General features: G+C 43.4%; 1 protein-coding gene across 1 annotated transcript in view; it reads right to left on the bottom strand.

The window, feature by feature from the left end:
* The window catches only part of ASTN1 (astrotactin 1), a 519,295-nt gene that overhangs the window by 69,308 nt on the left and 435,088 nt on the right, over nt 1-14,899 (bottom strand). The window contains exon 14 of the mRNA XM_040408285.1: nt 14,323-14,450. Within this exon, the coding sequence (XP_040264219.1) occupies nt 14,323-14,450 (128 nt within the window). The remainder of the gene's footprint in view (nt 1-14,322; nt 14,451-14,899) is intronic.

The raw sequence follows: 14,899 nt of genomic DNA, 5'->3' as shown, positions 1-14,899 counted from the left end.
TATGGAGACATCGGTGCTTGGCTGCTGGCCGGTGTTCTGCCAGATTTCTATACCTTGCCAGAACGCTATACTGGAAGTGACACGGCCGCACAGGAATCAGCTCGAGTGTGTGCGGCGCTGCGCAAGCGCACATCCACTGGATTAGCAAAAAGACATTGCAGCGCCGCGGGAGAAGGACTTCATGCGCATGCGTGAAACCGTACACCACGCGTGCGCACTTAGGGGTAGGTAGATTTTTTTGCGCAAAATGTTCCATCAGATTTCACGCTCACACAAATCATAAGGAGCAGTTCATCCTTACCGCTGAGCTGAGTGCAGAATATCGAGGTCATCACATAGCAGAGCTGAGTGCGGGATATTACCCCAATATCCAGCACTCAGTTCTGCGGTCTCCCCCAATATCCTGCACTCAGCTCTGCTATGTGTTGACCTCGATATTCTGCACTCAGCTCAGCGGTAAGAATGAACTGCTCCTTATGATTTGTGTGCGCGTGCGCACTCAGGGATAGGGAGATCTGATGGAACATTTTACGCTTGAAAATCTACCTACCCCTAAGTGCGCACGTGCAGTGTACGGTTTCGCGCATGAAGTCCTTCTCCCGCGGCGCTGCAATGATTTTTTGCTAATCCAGTGGATGTGCGTTTGCCCAGTGCCGCACACACCCTCCTCCAGCTGATTCCTGTGCGGTCGCGTCACTTCTGGTATAGTGTTATGGCAAGGTATAGAAATCTGGCAGAACACTGGTCCCCCTGCATTTCAGACGGGGTACAACGGAGCTGCTCCTATAAGTTTAATGTGCCCCTGGCTGATGTATTTTGAGCCGCACTGGAGGATGAGCGATGGCTGCTGCTATCATTTGTTCCCATGCAAAATCATTGCTCATGGGCAGCAGAGTCCTGTTTAGACACCACGATCTGCTGCCTGGGAACGATGATTGAGGTGTCTGTGGCTCAGATAATCGTTTTGCTTGTTCATCAGGTCATCTGGGACACCTTTTGATGGACAGATTATTAGGAATGAGCATTCGTACAAACATTCATTCCCGATAATCGGCCTGAACATCAGCCCGTGTAAATCCACCTTTAAGAAACCCACCTACACTGATCACCTTGTCTCAACTATATCTGTAAGTTCGGCCAACATTTCATCTAATATATATGGGCACATTTACTTTTATTCAGGCGTATTTTAGATTGTTCAACCCTCTGAAATATCCAACTCAAAGAGTCTTTCTTTGCACTAGCCCTTCTTCATTTGTCCTCACCTTGCTAGGTACATTGCCAGCTATTATCTACGCCTAAGCATAAAGTGATAACAAATTATATATCATTTATAGTACCTACCCTGCCACCAGACATGACATTTATTCACTACATGATATAGAGTGTCAGACACAAAGACCAGCGAGAGACGATTGTTAACTTTATGATAATCATTGTGAGGATAAATGCAAAGAACTGTGAAATTACCCCTTGCAGCACAAATAAGATTAGGAACTTGTATCCATTAATTTAGGTCTTAATTGATCAAAATCATCAAATTGAGCCACTATGCAAAGTTGTGATATCACATAATCCATCTGAAAACTGGTATGTATCAAATGGCACAAGAATTATGATTAGCACAGTACATAATCCGATTTAGGTAATGCTGTCCCAGAACACATCAATACAATATCATTTTTTCTATTTCATTTCCATTGTTTAGAGGTAAAAGAATGAGAGCATACTAATAACCACCTGAAAAAAGACCACTCATCCATCTAAACCTCCCACAAACATGGAAGTGATGATTGATACATAAATCATATTAAGAGCTTTTTCTGTGATTGTGTAGAGGAATACAAAGAAAATAATGTATCTACTATTATTTCTTTTTTTTGTGTGTTGGAAGAATCCCCTGAAAGTTGATCACTGGGGGTTACACTGTAGTGACCCCCAGTGATCCCATGTCATCTGTAGGGGTATTTGGCATTAGGCTGGGGCTACATGGCAATTTTTGCCATGACAAGCATTGTCTGACCAAAGATTGTTGTACAGCACCGCAGCCATCAAACTGAATGGGGTCACATGGCGACTCAGACTTATTTTTTGGGATTCTGGGGTAGCGGCAATGTGCAGGCCACATTGCAACCCCAGTCACATGTGAGGCTGCATTGCTATACAGTGATCTTCAGTTCAATTGGTATCACGGCCATAATCTCCACGTTGCCCCAGCCTTACATTGTGTCTATATAAATGAAAAGGGTTTTCCGAGATAATTTTTTTACTGATGACCTCTCCTCCTGTAAGTACCACTGCCTTCTCCTCACAGCTTACCAACCACAGTGTCGTACATTGTATAGCGGCTGAGCTTGGTATCATGCTCAGCCCCATTCACTTGAATGGGGCTGAGCTGCTCCTAGGCCATCTGACACATAAACGTGTCATCACTTGGCCTAGGAAAAGCTGAGAGAAGGCCACAGCGCTACTGCAAGTGCCGGTGCCTTCTCAAACAGCCAATCGGCAGGGTACCGAGTGTCAGACCCCAACATATCAGATACTGATGACCTATCCTGAGGATAAGTCATCTCATCAGTATAAAAATTTTAAAAACTCCTTTAACCCCTTTGGGACGCATGACGTACCGGTACGGCATGTTTCCCGAGTCCTGAAGGACCCATGACGTACCGGTATGTCATGTGTTGTTCCGATCACTGCCGTCCGGCGGCGATCGGAACATGGTGCCTTCTCAAATCATTGAGCAGGCACCACGGCTAAATGCGCGGGGGGGTCCCGTGACCCCCCTGTGTCGGCGATCGCCGCAAACCGCAGGTCAATTGAGACATGCGGTTTTCGGCTTTTTATTGTGCGGGCAGCGGTAGTAGGCGGTGCCATGGGGTCCCCTGGATCTCACAGGCCGGAAGCTGTATGAGTAATACACACAGTAATACTCATACAGCCAATGCATTCCAATACAGAAGTATTGGAATGCATTGTAAAGGATTAGACCCCCAAAAGTTCAAGTCCCAAAGTGGGACAAAAAATAAAGTGAAAAAAAAAAGTTGAAAAAATAAAGTTTCCCCCCGCAAAAATTAAAAGTTTCAAGTAAACATATTAGGTATCGCCGTGTCCATATCGACCGTCTCTATAAATATATCACATGACCTAACCCCTCAGATGAACACCGTAAAAAAAAAAAAAAACAGTGCTAAATAAACCATTTTTTGTCACCTTACATCACAAAAAGTGTAATAGAAAGCGATCAAAAAATCATATGCACCCCAAAATAGTGCCAATCAAACCATCATCTCATCCCGCAAAAAATTAGACCCTACCTAAGATAATCGCTCAAAAACTGAAAAAAAACTATGGCTCTCAGAATATGGAGACACTAAAATATGATTTTTTTGGCTTCAAAAAAGAAATCATTGTGTAAAACTTACATAAATAAAAAAAAGTATATATATTAGGTATCGCCGCATCCGTGACAACCTGGTCTATAAAAATATCACATGATCTAACCTGTCAGATGAATGCTGTAAATAACAAAAATAAAAACTGTGCCAAAACAGCTATTTCTTGTTATCTTGCCTCACAAAAAGTGTAATATAGAGCAACCAAAAATCATATGTACCCTAAACTAGTACCAACAATACTGCCACCCTATCCCGTAGTTTCTAAAATGGGGCCATTTTTTTGGAGTTTCTACTCTAAGGGTGCATCAGGGGGGCTTCATCAGGGGGGCTTGCTTTGTTACTGGGAAAAATGGATTAAAATGAAAAATTTGCCAAAAAATGGAAATTCTGAAATTTCATCTCCATTTGCCAATAACTCTTGTGAAACACCTAAAGGGTTAACGACGTTTGTAAAATCTGTTTTGAATACCTTGAGGGGTGTAGGTTCTTAGATGGGGTCACTTTTATGGAGTTTCTACTCTAGGGTTGCATCAGGGGGGCTTCAAATGGGACATGGTGTCAAAAAAACAGTCCAGCAAAATCTGCCTTCTAAAAACCGTATGGCATTCCTTTCCTTCTGCGCCCTGCCGTGTGCCCGTACAGTAGTTTACGACCACATATGGGGTGTTTCTGTAAACTACAGAATCAGGGCCATAAATATTAAGTTTGGTTTGGCTGTTAACCCTTGCTTTGTAACTGGAAAAAAATGATTAAAATTGAAAATCTTCCAAAAAAGTGAAATTCTGAAATTGTATCTCTATATTCCATTAATTCTTGTGGAACACCTAAAGGGTTAACGACGTTTTTAAAATCAGTTTTGAATACCTTGAGGGGTGTAGTTTCTTAGATGGGGTCACTTTTATGGAGTTTCTACTCTAGGGGTGCATCAGGGGGGCTACAAATGGGACATGGTGTCAAAAAAAACTGTCCAGCAAAATCTGCCTACCAAAAACCGTATGGCATTCCTTCCCTTCTGCGCCCTGCCGTGTGCCCGTACAGCAGTTTAGGACCACATATGGGGTGTTTCTGTAAACTACAGAATCAGGACCATAAATATTGAGTTTTGTTTGGCTCTTAACCCTTGCTTTGTTACTGGGAAAAATGGATTAATATGAAAAATTTGCCCAAAAATGGAAATTCTGAAATTTAATCTCCATTTGCCAATAACTCTTGTGGAATACCTAAAGGGTTAACAACGTTTTGTGGAACACCTAAAGGGTTAACAAAGTTTGTAAACTCAGTTATGAATACCTTGAGGGGTGTAGTTTATAGAATGGGGTCATTTTGGGTGGTTTCTATTATGTAAGTCTCGCAAAGTGACTTCAGACCTGAACTGGTCCCTAAAAATTGGGTTTTTGAAAATTTCTGAAAAATTTCAAGATTTGCTTCTAAACTTCTAAGCCTTGTAACATCCCCAAAAAATAAAATATCATTCCCAAAATGATCCAAACATGAAGTAGACATATGGGGAATGTAAAGTAATAACTATTTTTGGAGGTATTACTATGTATTGTAGAAGTAGAGAAATTGAAACTTGGAAATTTGCTAATTTTTAAAACTTTTGGTAAATTTGGTATTTTTTTAGGCAAAAAAAATTTCTTTTTTGACCCAATTTTAGCAGTGTCATGAAATACAATATGTGATGAAAAAACAATCTCTGAACGACCTGGGTAAGTTAAAGCGTTTTAAAGTTATCAGCACTTAAAGTGACACTGGTCAGATTTGCAAAAAATGGCCAAGTCCTTAAGGTGAAATAGGGCTGAGTCCTTAAGGGGTTAATGGCTTGCCCATGTATGGTTGTGTTGGGATCACGGGAAAGAGTAGTTCTTTGTACTCACTAACCATTCCGGTTAAATGAATGACCTCTCAAATTATGGACTCCCTTCCAAAGCAAACAACCCATTTAAATTCTACCATGCCCAAGGTCTTCACCTGTTTCTATGTTTTTTTCTGGAGTATGACTACTATCACTGAATTGTAAGAAAAATGTGATTCCTCTAAAGTTGATTTTCAGACAAACACTCATTTTCACAACAGCTGTTCCTAACAAACTCCCCCTTACATGTGTATGCTTGTTTTGGCTAAAAGTGCAAGATACCTTTTGTGGAGGCTTAAAGTCATTGAGAATGAAGGAACAGCTACATTATATTTAAATTCAAGATGCCTGATCCTTTTTGCCCTGACCTATGCGAAGCAACGTCGACTGAACAATTCACACATATTAGATGGTCAGCCAGTCGTGCAGTGGCACCATCCAATGTGAATGTAATGTTTATGGCCATATTAAGACAAGGACTGTTAACTACATGGGGCAGATAAATGGATTATAAATAGGAAGAATGAACATTTACACAATGGTGGATTACATACATATTTAGCACAAGCAGTGAACATTCCAGTTAATGCAGATCATTACAGTCTAGTGTGCCATCCACCATTACACTGCTAAAAAACAGGGACTATATGGTAGAACAATGGAGCTAGAAGATAATATAAATAAGTATGGTCTTCTGGAAAATAAGCTGAAAGATGGCAACAATTGGTAGAGGATGATGTACTGTAGGTAGATCTGTAAGGACTATAACGATTGTGTGATTTTAGGTAAAAGTGCCAAGGTTTCTGTAACTATCATTTCAAATGAGACAAAGATGCACAATTAAACTCTTCACAAATATCATTGTGAGGACTCATATGTTCTTGTAATTGGCAAGGGTCCCAGGCATTGAATTAACCAGCCCCACCAACAAGAGCTGGCATACTGTTTGAATTTGGTAAGAAAAAATTAATATATATGTATCAGTTATGGAAATTCAGATACTTCTTTGTAGATAATACTAATTATGTTGCACCGTCGGTCCATGCCAGCCACCATCTCTTGCTTGGGCATGGCTGCTGAATGCTCCTCTGGTTGCCTGCTCTACCTCCCTGGTGCCCCACGCCCACTGGCATTCCTCTGCTCCTTCTCGGCGGCCAGGCTAGCACTGCTGTGTCCTCTTCTTACAGTCTGGGGCCTGCTTCCTGATGGCTATGCCTCTCATGGCCATAATGTGTCCATGCTCTTTGGCTCTTACAGGGCCAGTGTGCACACACCTTAATCTAACACAGCTGGCCACCCTAGGATATTTAAGGCACCTTCTCTGTGGGAAGATACCTGAGCAATAAGTTCTAGTACTCTAGTGTCCTGCAAAAGTGTGCTATTATCTTGTTTGTCTGCCCATGTACTGACTTCTGCCTTATCTCTGGACTTGACACTTCACTGCCCGACCTGACATCTGCCTGATCTCTGTATTGACTATAAGATACCAGACCTGACATTGGACTGTTTATTGGATTGCACATACTCAGACTTCCATCACCTTGGCCTGTCCCTTCATACAGTTCTGACTAACCCCTGTAAATGTAGTCCAATGTGAGCATAGCATCCAATGTGATAATGATGTCCAATGTAGTCCAATGTGGGCATGATGACCAATGTAGTTTAAACTAGGCATGATGTTCAGTTGTAGTCCAATGTGATCATGATGTCAACGTAGTCCAATGTGAGCATGACATCCAAAGTAGTCCAATGTAAGCATGATGTCCAATGTAGTCCAGTATTAGCATGATGTCCCATTCCTGACCTATTTTTATCTGATTAATTAGGCTGCAGATGATGTGGTTTCCTAAATCAAAAAGTCATAAACGGTGTGGCCACAGGTCCTCTCTGCTATGACAAAAGTAAGATTTTGCTCTCTTTCTTGATGAATTATTTAAAGCTGGCCATATGCATTGTCATATTCAATTTTGGCGAAACCAGCTGCTCATGTAATGTCTGTTTGCACCTTTCGATTATACCCTGATGGGATAAGTCAGGAAAAGAAGGATTGGGCAGTTGGATACTAAAATGTCTGTTCCTTTTGTTGTCAAAAGAGATAAACCATCATCAGAGGTATTTTATGCCTTTCTCCTTGTGACCGGCGTGTATATCTATGTGGGGTTGGAAAAAAATGCAATTGGCTGACTGAAATTTTACTGCCAGCTTTCTTATATGTATATATAAATGTAAAACAGGGAAAATTAGCTCTTAAAGACAGCAGAAAGCTTGGATCATATAAAGTGTAGTTGACGGACCAATATAAGGGGGCAACTTACTCTATATTAAGGGGCATTAGATGGCACATCGACTTACCAACTTCCTGGATCACTTATCACCCTCAGGGTATGTTGGTCTTGTCACCCGAGTTTAAGATGGTGATCCAATGGATAGAACCTTAGTGGCCCATAAGCTGTTCTCCAGATGCACTACAGTTCAAAGGTTTATTCATCAAACATCTTGTATGTCTAATACCGCCTGAAATGTGTCATAAATACTTTTTATTCTACTAAGTGTTACGTCCAATAAATACACCTTTGAACTATAGTTGAAGGACTTTTTATGAACCGCTAAGGTTTTATCCATTGACCACCAAACACTAGCTAATAGGGCCACAAAAGTCCTTTTAAAGACTGGTATATGTGTGCTATCGATAGGTGTGATATACTGAAGGGTGTGATCTACTTATAATACACTTTATAACATAGAAAGTATATTATAGTGCATTTGTATTGTGCAGCAGTTGTGTGCGGTTCTGCTGCGATACCGCAGCTATATAGAGGGACAAGCGCTATTGGAAAAACTATTTGCAACGGGTGTGATATACCTGTTGCCCAAAAAAAAACTGATTCAGTGGTGTGATATATCTTCTTCCACAAAATACTGATTGAGGGCTGCGATATATCTGCTTTTGCAAAATACTGATTAAGGGGTTTAATATACCTGCTTCCACAAAATACTGATTGGGGGCTGCAATATACCTGCTTCCACAAAATACTGTTAAAGGGGTTTTATATATCTGCTTCCACAAAATACTGATTAGGAGCTGCAATATACCTGCTTCCACAAAATACTGATTAAGGGATTTGATATAACTGCTTCCACAAAATACTGATTGAGGGCTGCAATATACCTGTTGCCCCAAATAAACAGGGTGGTGTGATATAACTGTTGTGGCAAAAAAAATAACTGAGGGGTGTGATATACCTGCTTCCGCAAAATACTGATTAAAGGGTTTGATATACCTGCTTCCACCAAATATTGATTGAGGGGTGCGATATACCTGCTTCCACAAAATACTGATTAAGGGGTTTGATAAACCTGCTTCAATAAAATACTGATTGAGGGCTGCAATATACCTGCTTCCAAAAAATGATTAAGGGGTTTGATATCCCTTATTCCACAAAATATTGATTGAGGGCTGCGATATCCCTGCTTCCATAAATACTGATTAAGGAGTTTGATATACCTGTTTCCCCCAAATATTTATTGAGGTCTGCGATATACTTGCTTCCACAAAATACTGTTTGAGGGCTGCGATATATCTGCTTTAGCAAAATACTTAAGGGGTTTGATATACCTGCTTCCACAAAATACTGATTGGAGGCTGCAATATAACTGCTTCCACAAAATCCTGTTAAAGGGGTTTTATATACCTGCTTCCACAAAATACTGATTGAGAGCTGCAATATACCTGCTTCCACAAAATACTGATTAAGGGATTTGATATACCTGCTTCCACAAAATACTGATTGAGGGCTGCAATATACTTGCTTCCACAAATACTGCTCTTCTCTAGGGACTTAGGCACAGGGTCATTTTGAAAATGATAGGCAGAGGAAGAGGCAGGCCGTTCCGCAGGGGTGGTAGGGTTGGGCAGGTGTACCAGGCCGGAGTCTAAGTGGGAAGTTGGAGAAGGCGCATGCGATTACGTCAAATGGCGCACCAGAGTTGGTTAAGTGGCTCACTCACCCTTCCGCACCCTCCTCATCCTCTGTATCTGCACCCTCCTCACTCTCTGCTGTGTGCACCCCCAAATACACCACCACCACCACCATAGCCCCTCCACTCGAGTCAGAGGAATTACCGATGCGCAGCCATTCTTGACATCGGATGAGGAAGAGGAGGTAGCAACGACCTCCACCCAGCGGTCTGACGACAGTACCCAGATCAGCCCAAGGAGGGTGGTCCCTGCTGTTGCTGCCTACTCCGAGATCTCAAATGTCAGTGGTGGTGAAAGTGACGATGATGACGTGTCAATGGACGTCACATAGGTGCCCACAAGAGAGGAAGAGGAGGGGAGTTCAGAGGGAGAGACAGAGCAGCAGAGAGGGAGGAGAAGGAGGAGAAGCAGGCAGAACTCGCGGGGCACAGGAGGCAAAAAGCAGACAGCAAATGTATCTGGAGTGAGCCATCCACCATGTGCAGTCATTTCTGGCTCTCCCAGGATGCCAGCACATGGCTCCGCAGTGTGGGCTCTTTTTAACGTGTCAGCTGCTGACAATAGTGTTGCCATCTGCAGCCTGTGCTGTCAATGCATAAGTCAAGGTAAGCCCAACACTCACCTAGGGACGACCGCCTTAAGAAGGCACCTGGCCTCCCATCACCGAGCCCAGTGGGAGCAACTCCGTCAGAACCCACAAAGCCACACTCCCGGCGCTCTACGTCCTGCCTCTTCTCCTTCTCCTCTCTCCTCCCATTTGTCCTTCACTCCACCCTCCACAGTGCGGTCGTCGCGTTCATCTGGCACAAGGCAGGCTTCCGTGGCCCAAATGTTCAAGCTTAAAAAGTTGATGATGCCGGATAACCCTCTTGCCCAACGGCTGACCGCTGGCTTGTCGGAACTGCTAGCCCACCAACTACTGCCATATAAACTGGTGGACTCGGAGGCTTTTAGAAAATTTGTGGTCATTGGCACACCGCAATGGAAGGTCCCCGGAAGGAAATATTTCTCCCAGAAGGGCATCCCAGAGCTATAAGGCCACATTCAGCGGCAAGTGAATATATCTCTGGCACACAGTGTCGGTGCCAAGATACATCTGACCACAGACACGTGGTCTAGCAAACACGGGCAGGGAAGGTACATAACTTTTACTGCCCACTGGGTGAACCTTCTGATGGCCGTCAAACATGTAACCCAAGGCTCCCGTCTGGATTTGGTGTTACCATCAGTGACATCGTACCTTACGCCTTCCTTCTGAAGCATGCATTGCATCGTGTCATTGATCAAGCCGTCGAGGAGTAGGAGCAGGAAGATGTCGCAATGCTGAATGAATTCCCAAGGGGAGCTACTCCATCTGAGACAAGTCAGCAGGAGTCTGAAGAGGAGTCAGAGGAGGATGGTGGCTGGGGGGAGGAGGAGGAGGAGCAAGAAAAGCAGGCTTTGAGGGGGACTGTAAACTTTTCGGGGACCCCTGGTTTTGTCCGTGGCTGGGGGGAGGAGACCGAGGACGACATTCTCCTGGGCGATGAGCAGGAGCCAGGGCGCTCCACCACTTCCAATTTAGTGCAAATGAGGGCCTTCATGCTCCAGTGTTTGAAGAGGGACCCCCGTATAAAAAGCACAAAGTGCAAGGACCAGTACTGGGTGGCAATGTACTTAGACCCCTGCTACAAACACGAAATGGCGGACATGTTACCAGCATCACAGAGGGCTGTCAGAATGCAGCATTTCAAGGCCTTGCTGCGTGAAATGCTGCATTTTGCTGTTGCGGGCGCTGGTAGAGGAATTTCCACCCACAGCGAAACAGGTGCGGGTACCAATCCTACCGCGCCTGCAAGAAGAGAGTGGTTTGAAGATGTGTTGGTTACTTTCGATATTAGATCATTCTTGCAAGCAACCCATCAACAGCCGCCCTCCAGATCCAGCCTCAGGGAACGCCTAGACCGACAGGTGTCCGACTACATCAGGTTAACGGCCGATGTGGATGCTCTGAGAAGCAAGGAACCCCTGGACTACTGGGTGTGCAGGCTTGACCTGTGGCCAGAGCTGGCACAATTTGCCATGGAACTCTTGGCTTGCCCCTCATCGAGTGTCCTGTCCGAATGGACGTTCAGTGCAGCAGAGGGGATCGTGACTGATAAGCGCACTCGCCTAGCTCACGACAGTGTGGACTACCTCACATTTCTAAAAATGAATGTGGCATGGATCTCGGAGGAATTCAACACCTGTGACAACCAAGTCTAATTGAATTTCCTCATGACAGCCCACACATATCGGCCACCACCCAGAACAAAGAATGGTCCTTGTCTTATGTATATACAGCGGCATAAAAGGCCTTTTCTGTCAGGTGAATGCCTAATTTTTGGGGCCTGTACTGGCCGACACTAAAAATTTTAGCGAGTGACCGCCTAATATACCTCCAGCCACATAATCACAAGTTCTTTTCTGTCAGGTGAATTCTTAATTTTTGGGGCCTGTACTCCCATGGCCTAAAATAATATTTTTCTAGGCTTCAGCAGGGCACATTTTTGAGAGTTTCCCTTTTAGACGCATAAAAATGGCCCCTGATTAAAATACATATTTTTTGTGGGAATTTTTGTCAATGATCCCCCTCTGGTATGTCACTGTCCATGTTGTGGGACCATTTGTGCATTTCTAGTAAGTATTTGGTGGCTGCAAAAATGACCTGAAGTTTTTTCAGGTTCGCCTGCCATTAAAGTCAATGGGGCCCGCCGAAAACGCGCGGTTCGCGAACGCGCGGTTCACGAACATTTGATCGCGAACGTGCGTTCGCGAACCATCCCGGACGATGTTCGTCCATCACTACCGATGATATTAATTTGCATATCTGGCGCCAAAATCAAACAGGGGGCATAGCGGATCATAAAATAAATTAGCAAAATGGTATCTGTTGAACCTGGACTATAGTATGATGTATTGCTTTTATAAAGAAAAAACTGGTGAAAGGTCCTCTTTAAAGGACAACTGATAGGTTCAGAGCTTTCATGAGCAAAGAGGGATGTGGTAAGGTTTGGCAAGGGCACGGCCTCCACTACGTATAAGCACAGTCAGCAAACCTTCTGGAGCCAAAACATTCTTGCTATCCTTTTATCATATTAATAGAAGGTTAACCTCATCTGTTTAAGTCATGTTACCAATTTACATAAAAGGAAGATAATGTATGTGTGCATAAGGTTATGGCGTGAGCTAAAGAGAAGAATGCAGACAGCTCTGGTAATAGGTGAGTGGAGAGTAATGACAGATTCCGTTTATCTATGAAAGCTGCTAATTAGACAGGGTTCATACAATATCGGAGCGCTGGCTACGCAGCATATGTTAGAGTGGGATAAGAAGGTGTCTAAGAAAAGCGTAATGGTTCGATAATGTCACCGTGCTGATTAGTAATGACTTCAATTGGAATCGTCTGCCTGTGAAATTCTGAGACTGAATATTTTGACTTTAACTGTTTGCAAGCACAGCTCCTCAGCTGTCTTATTCCAATAAATGTAAGGCTGCAAAACAGAGGAAAAAAGTGGATACTGAAATTTCTCTGCCCCAGTAGACACTGATTAAAAATAGTCATTGGTACATACAGAATTTAAGGGGTATTCCTATCTCACACATTGATGACATATCACTGGGATATGCCATCAATGTCAGATATGTATGTGCAGGTCTCACCTCTGGGACCCACTCCTATCTCTAGAAGAGGCCAGCAAACTGAAGGAGAGCACATGAGCATGCGTGGTGCACTCTCATTCCCTTTTATGAGAGTTCCAAAAATAGCCAAATGACCATGCTCAGCTTTTTTTGGAAGTCTCATAGTGGTGAATGGACAGTGCACCAAGCATGCACAGCCATCTCTCCATTCACCTCCATGGGGCTACCAGAAATAGTTACTTTCAGAACTTCCATAGCGTTGACCGGAGGGTGACCATGCTTGTGCGATATGCTCTCCTTCACTTCGGGAGGCCCGGTCTGGAGATAGAAACTGGTTCCTGAGGTGGGATCTGCACCTATCTCATGATGATGCCATAACTTAGTGATATGCCATCAATGTCTGAGGTTGGAAAACCCCTTCAAGGTTTTAAGTATGTAGACAAACAGATCACCATTTAAAATTCTTCAAAATTTAAAACAGTAGACTCATTAGAATTTTCCCTTGTAGATTGTAAGCTTTTGTGGGCAGAGGTCATTTCCCCCTTTGTACCAATCTGTTAATAAGTTAATGCTTATTGTACTTCTCTTTTTTATATTATGTATGTATACCCTCTCTTAGATATACAGTGCCATAAAATTAACACCTTAGTGACCACCCATACACATTTTTATGGCGCCTAGTCTAAGCACTGAATGAATTTCCTGTGCAGTTGAGAGCGGGGGCTTGGTCAGGCTCCTGCTGTAACAGTTCAGACTGGCAGAAGAGCCGATCCAGGCCGTTTAACCTCTTAGATGCCACGGTCAATAGCAACTGCAGCATCTAAGTGGTTTAGAAGGAGGGAACTCCCTTTTTTTTCCGACCAGTACCCAGCGAGTAAGAACATGGGGAGCCCTTTCATGGCTGTCTGGCCCTAATGAAGGCCTGCCTGTAGTGTATACCTATTAGGCTGCACCTCTGTGGCGCAGGCTGCTGGTATCTGTCAGTATAGCATTGACAGCAGTGTCGGACTGGGGTACCTAGGGATCACCAGTAAAATTAATTTTGGGGGCCCACCATATGGATACATTCAAATATAATAAATAATCTAACTTTTTTTTATATGAACATAAGCTGTTTGAGGTGCTGTACATGGAATATATGTATGTAGTGTACTAAATCTAATGTGTTATGTGCCACTTGTGCAGGAGGTGGGAGACTAGGGGCCCACCTTGCTCAGGGGCCCACCGGGGGATTCCCCTGTACCCCTGTGGGCCAGTCCGAGCCTGATTGACAGTATAATAAATTGTACTCAGACTGAACAGTCTGATTTGCCATTATAACATCATAATATCAGATGATATCACATTTAGTAGAAATCGATGAAACTTCACCCCCAAGTGATAATGAAGTCCACATTGAGGGGGCGTGGAAATTCAATTAAGTTACTGACCTGTCAGAAAATCAGGGTCAGGAACCGGCTCTGAGATTTCTTCATGGCATTGGGTTTCTGAGGGTACGGTGGATACAATGAGACCATCTGGTAGCTGATGTTCCAGTCCACGGGCAAAATTATTCTGTCTACAATAGAAGCATGGGTATATGATTTAGGAGTCATGGAAACAAATTACCTACTGCATCATATACTATAATGGTTTACATGTTGTTACGTTCTTATTGAAAATATAAAAATGTAACAATTTTAGACTAGGCTTTCTTGGCATTGATCTGTAACAAATTCACAGCTGAAACTTGGATTTCTGCCTCATTCCTTAATCACATGCTCTGTCTTTGGAATCCGAATAGAATTCTTAACATGTGAACATGACTTTAGATAATAGGCAAAAAAACTGTTATAGAAGTATCATCTATCCAGTCACTGTGATTGACGGCATAGACATTGATGAGACAAGCCAAATGGCTGCTATGAGGCCCATGGAGATGAGGGACAGTTCAGGTTGGGGCAGTCTCCATTTCCATAGGTTGTGGGAACTTGCACAGAGCCACCTCAACCTAGAGTAACTTCCACT

This window comes from Bufo bufo, chromosome 9 (genome assembly GCF_905171765.1).
Source record: "Bufo bufo chromosome 9, aBufBuf1.1, whole genome shotgun sequence".
NCBI lineage: Eukaryota > Metazoa > Chordata > Amphibia > Anura > Bufonidae > Bufo > Bufo bufo.
The sequence above is the reverse complement of the archived record's forward strand: the minus strand, read 5'-3'. Positions and strand labels throughout refer to the sequence as shown.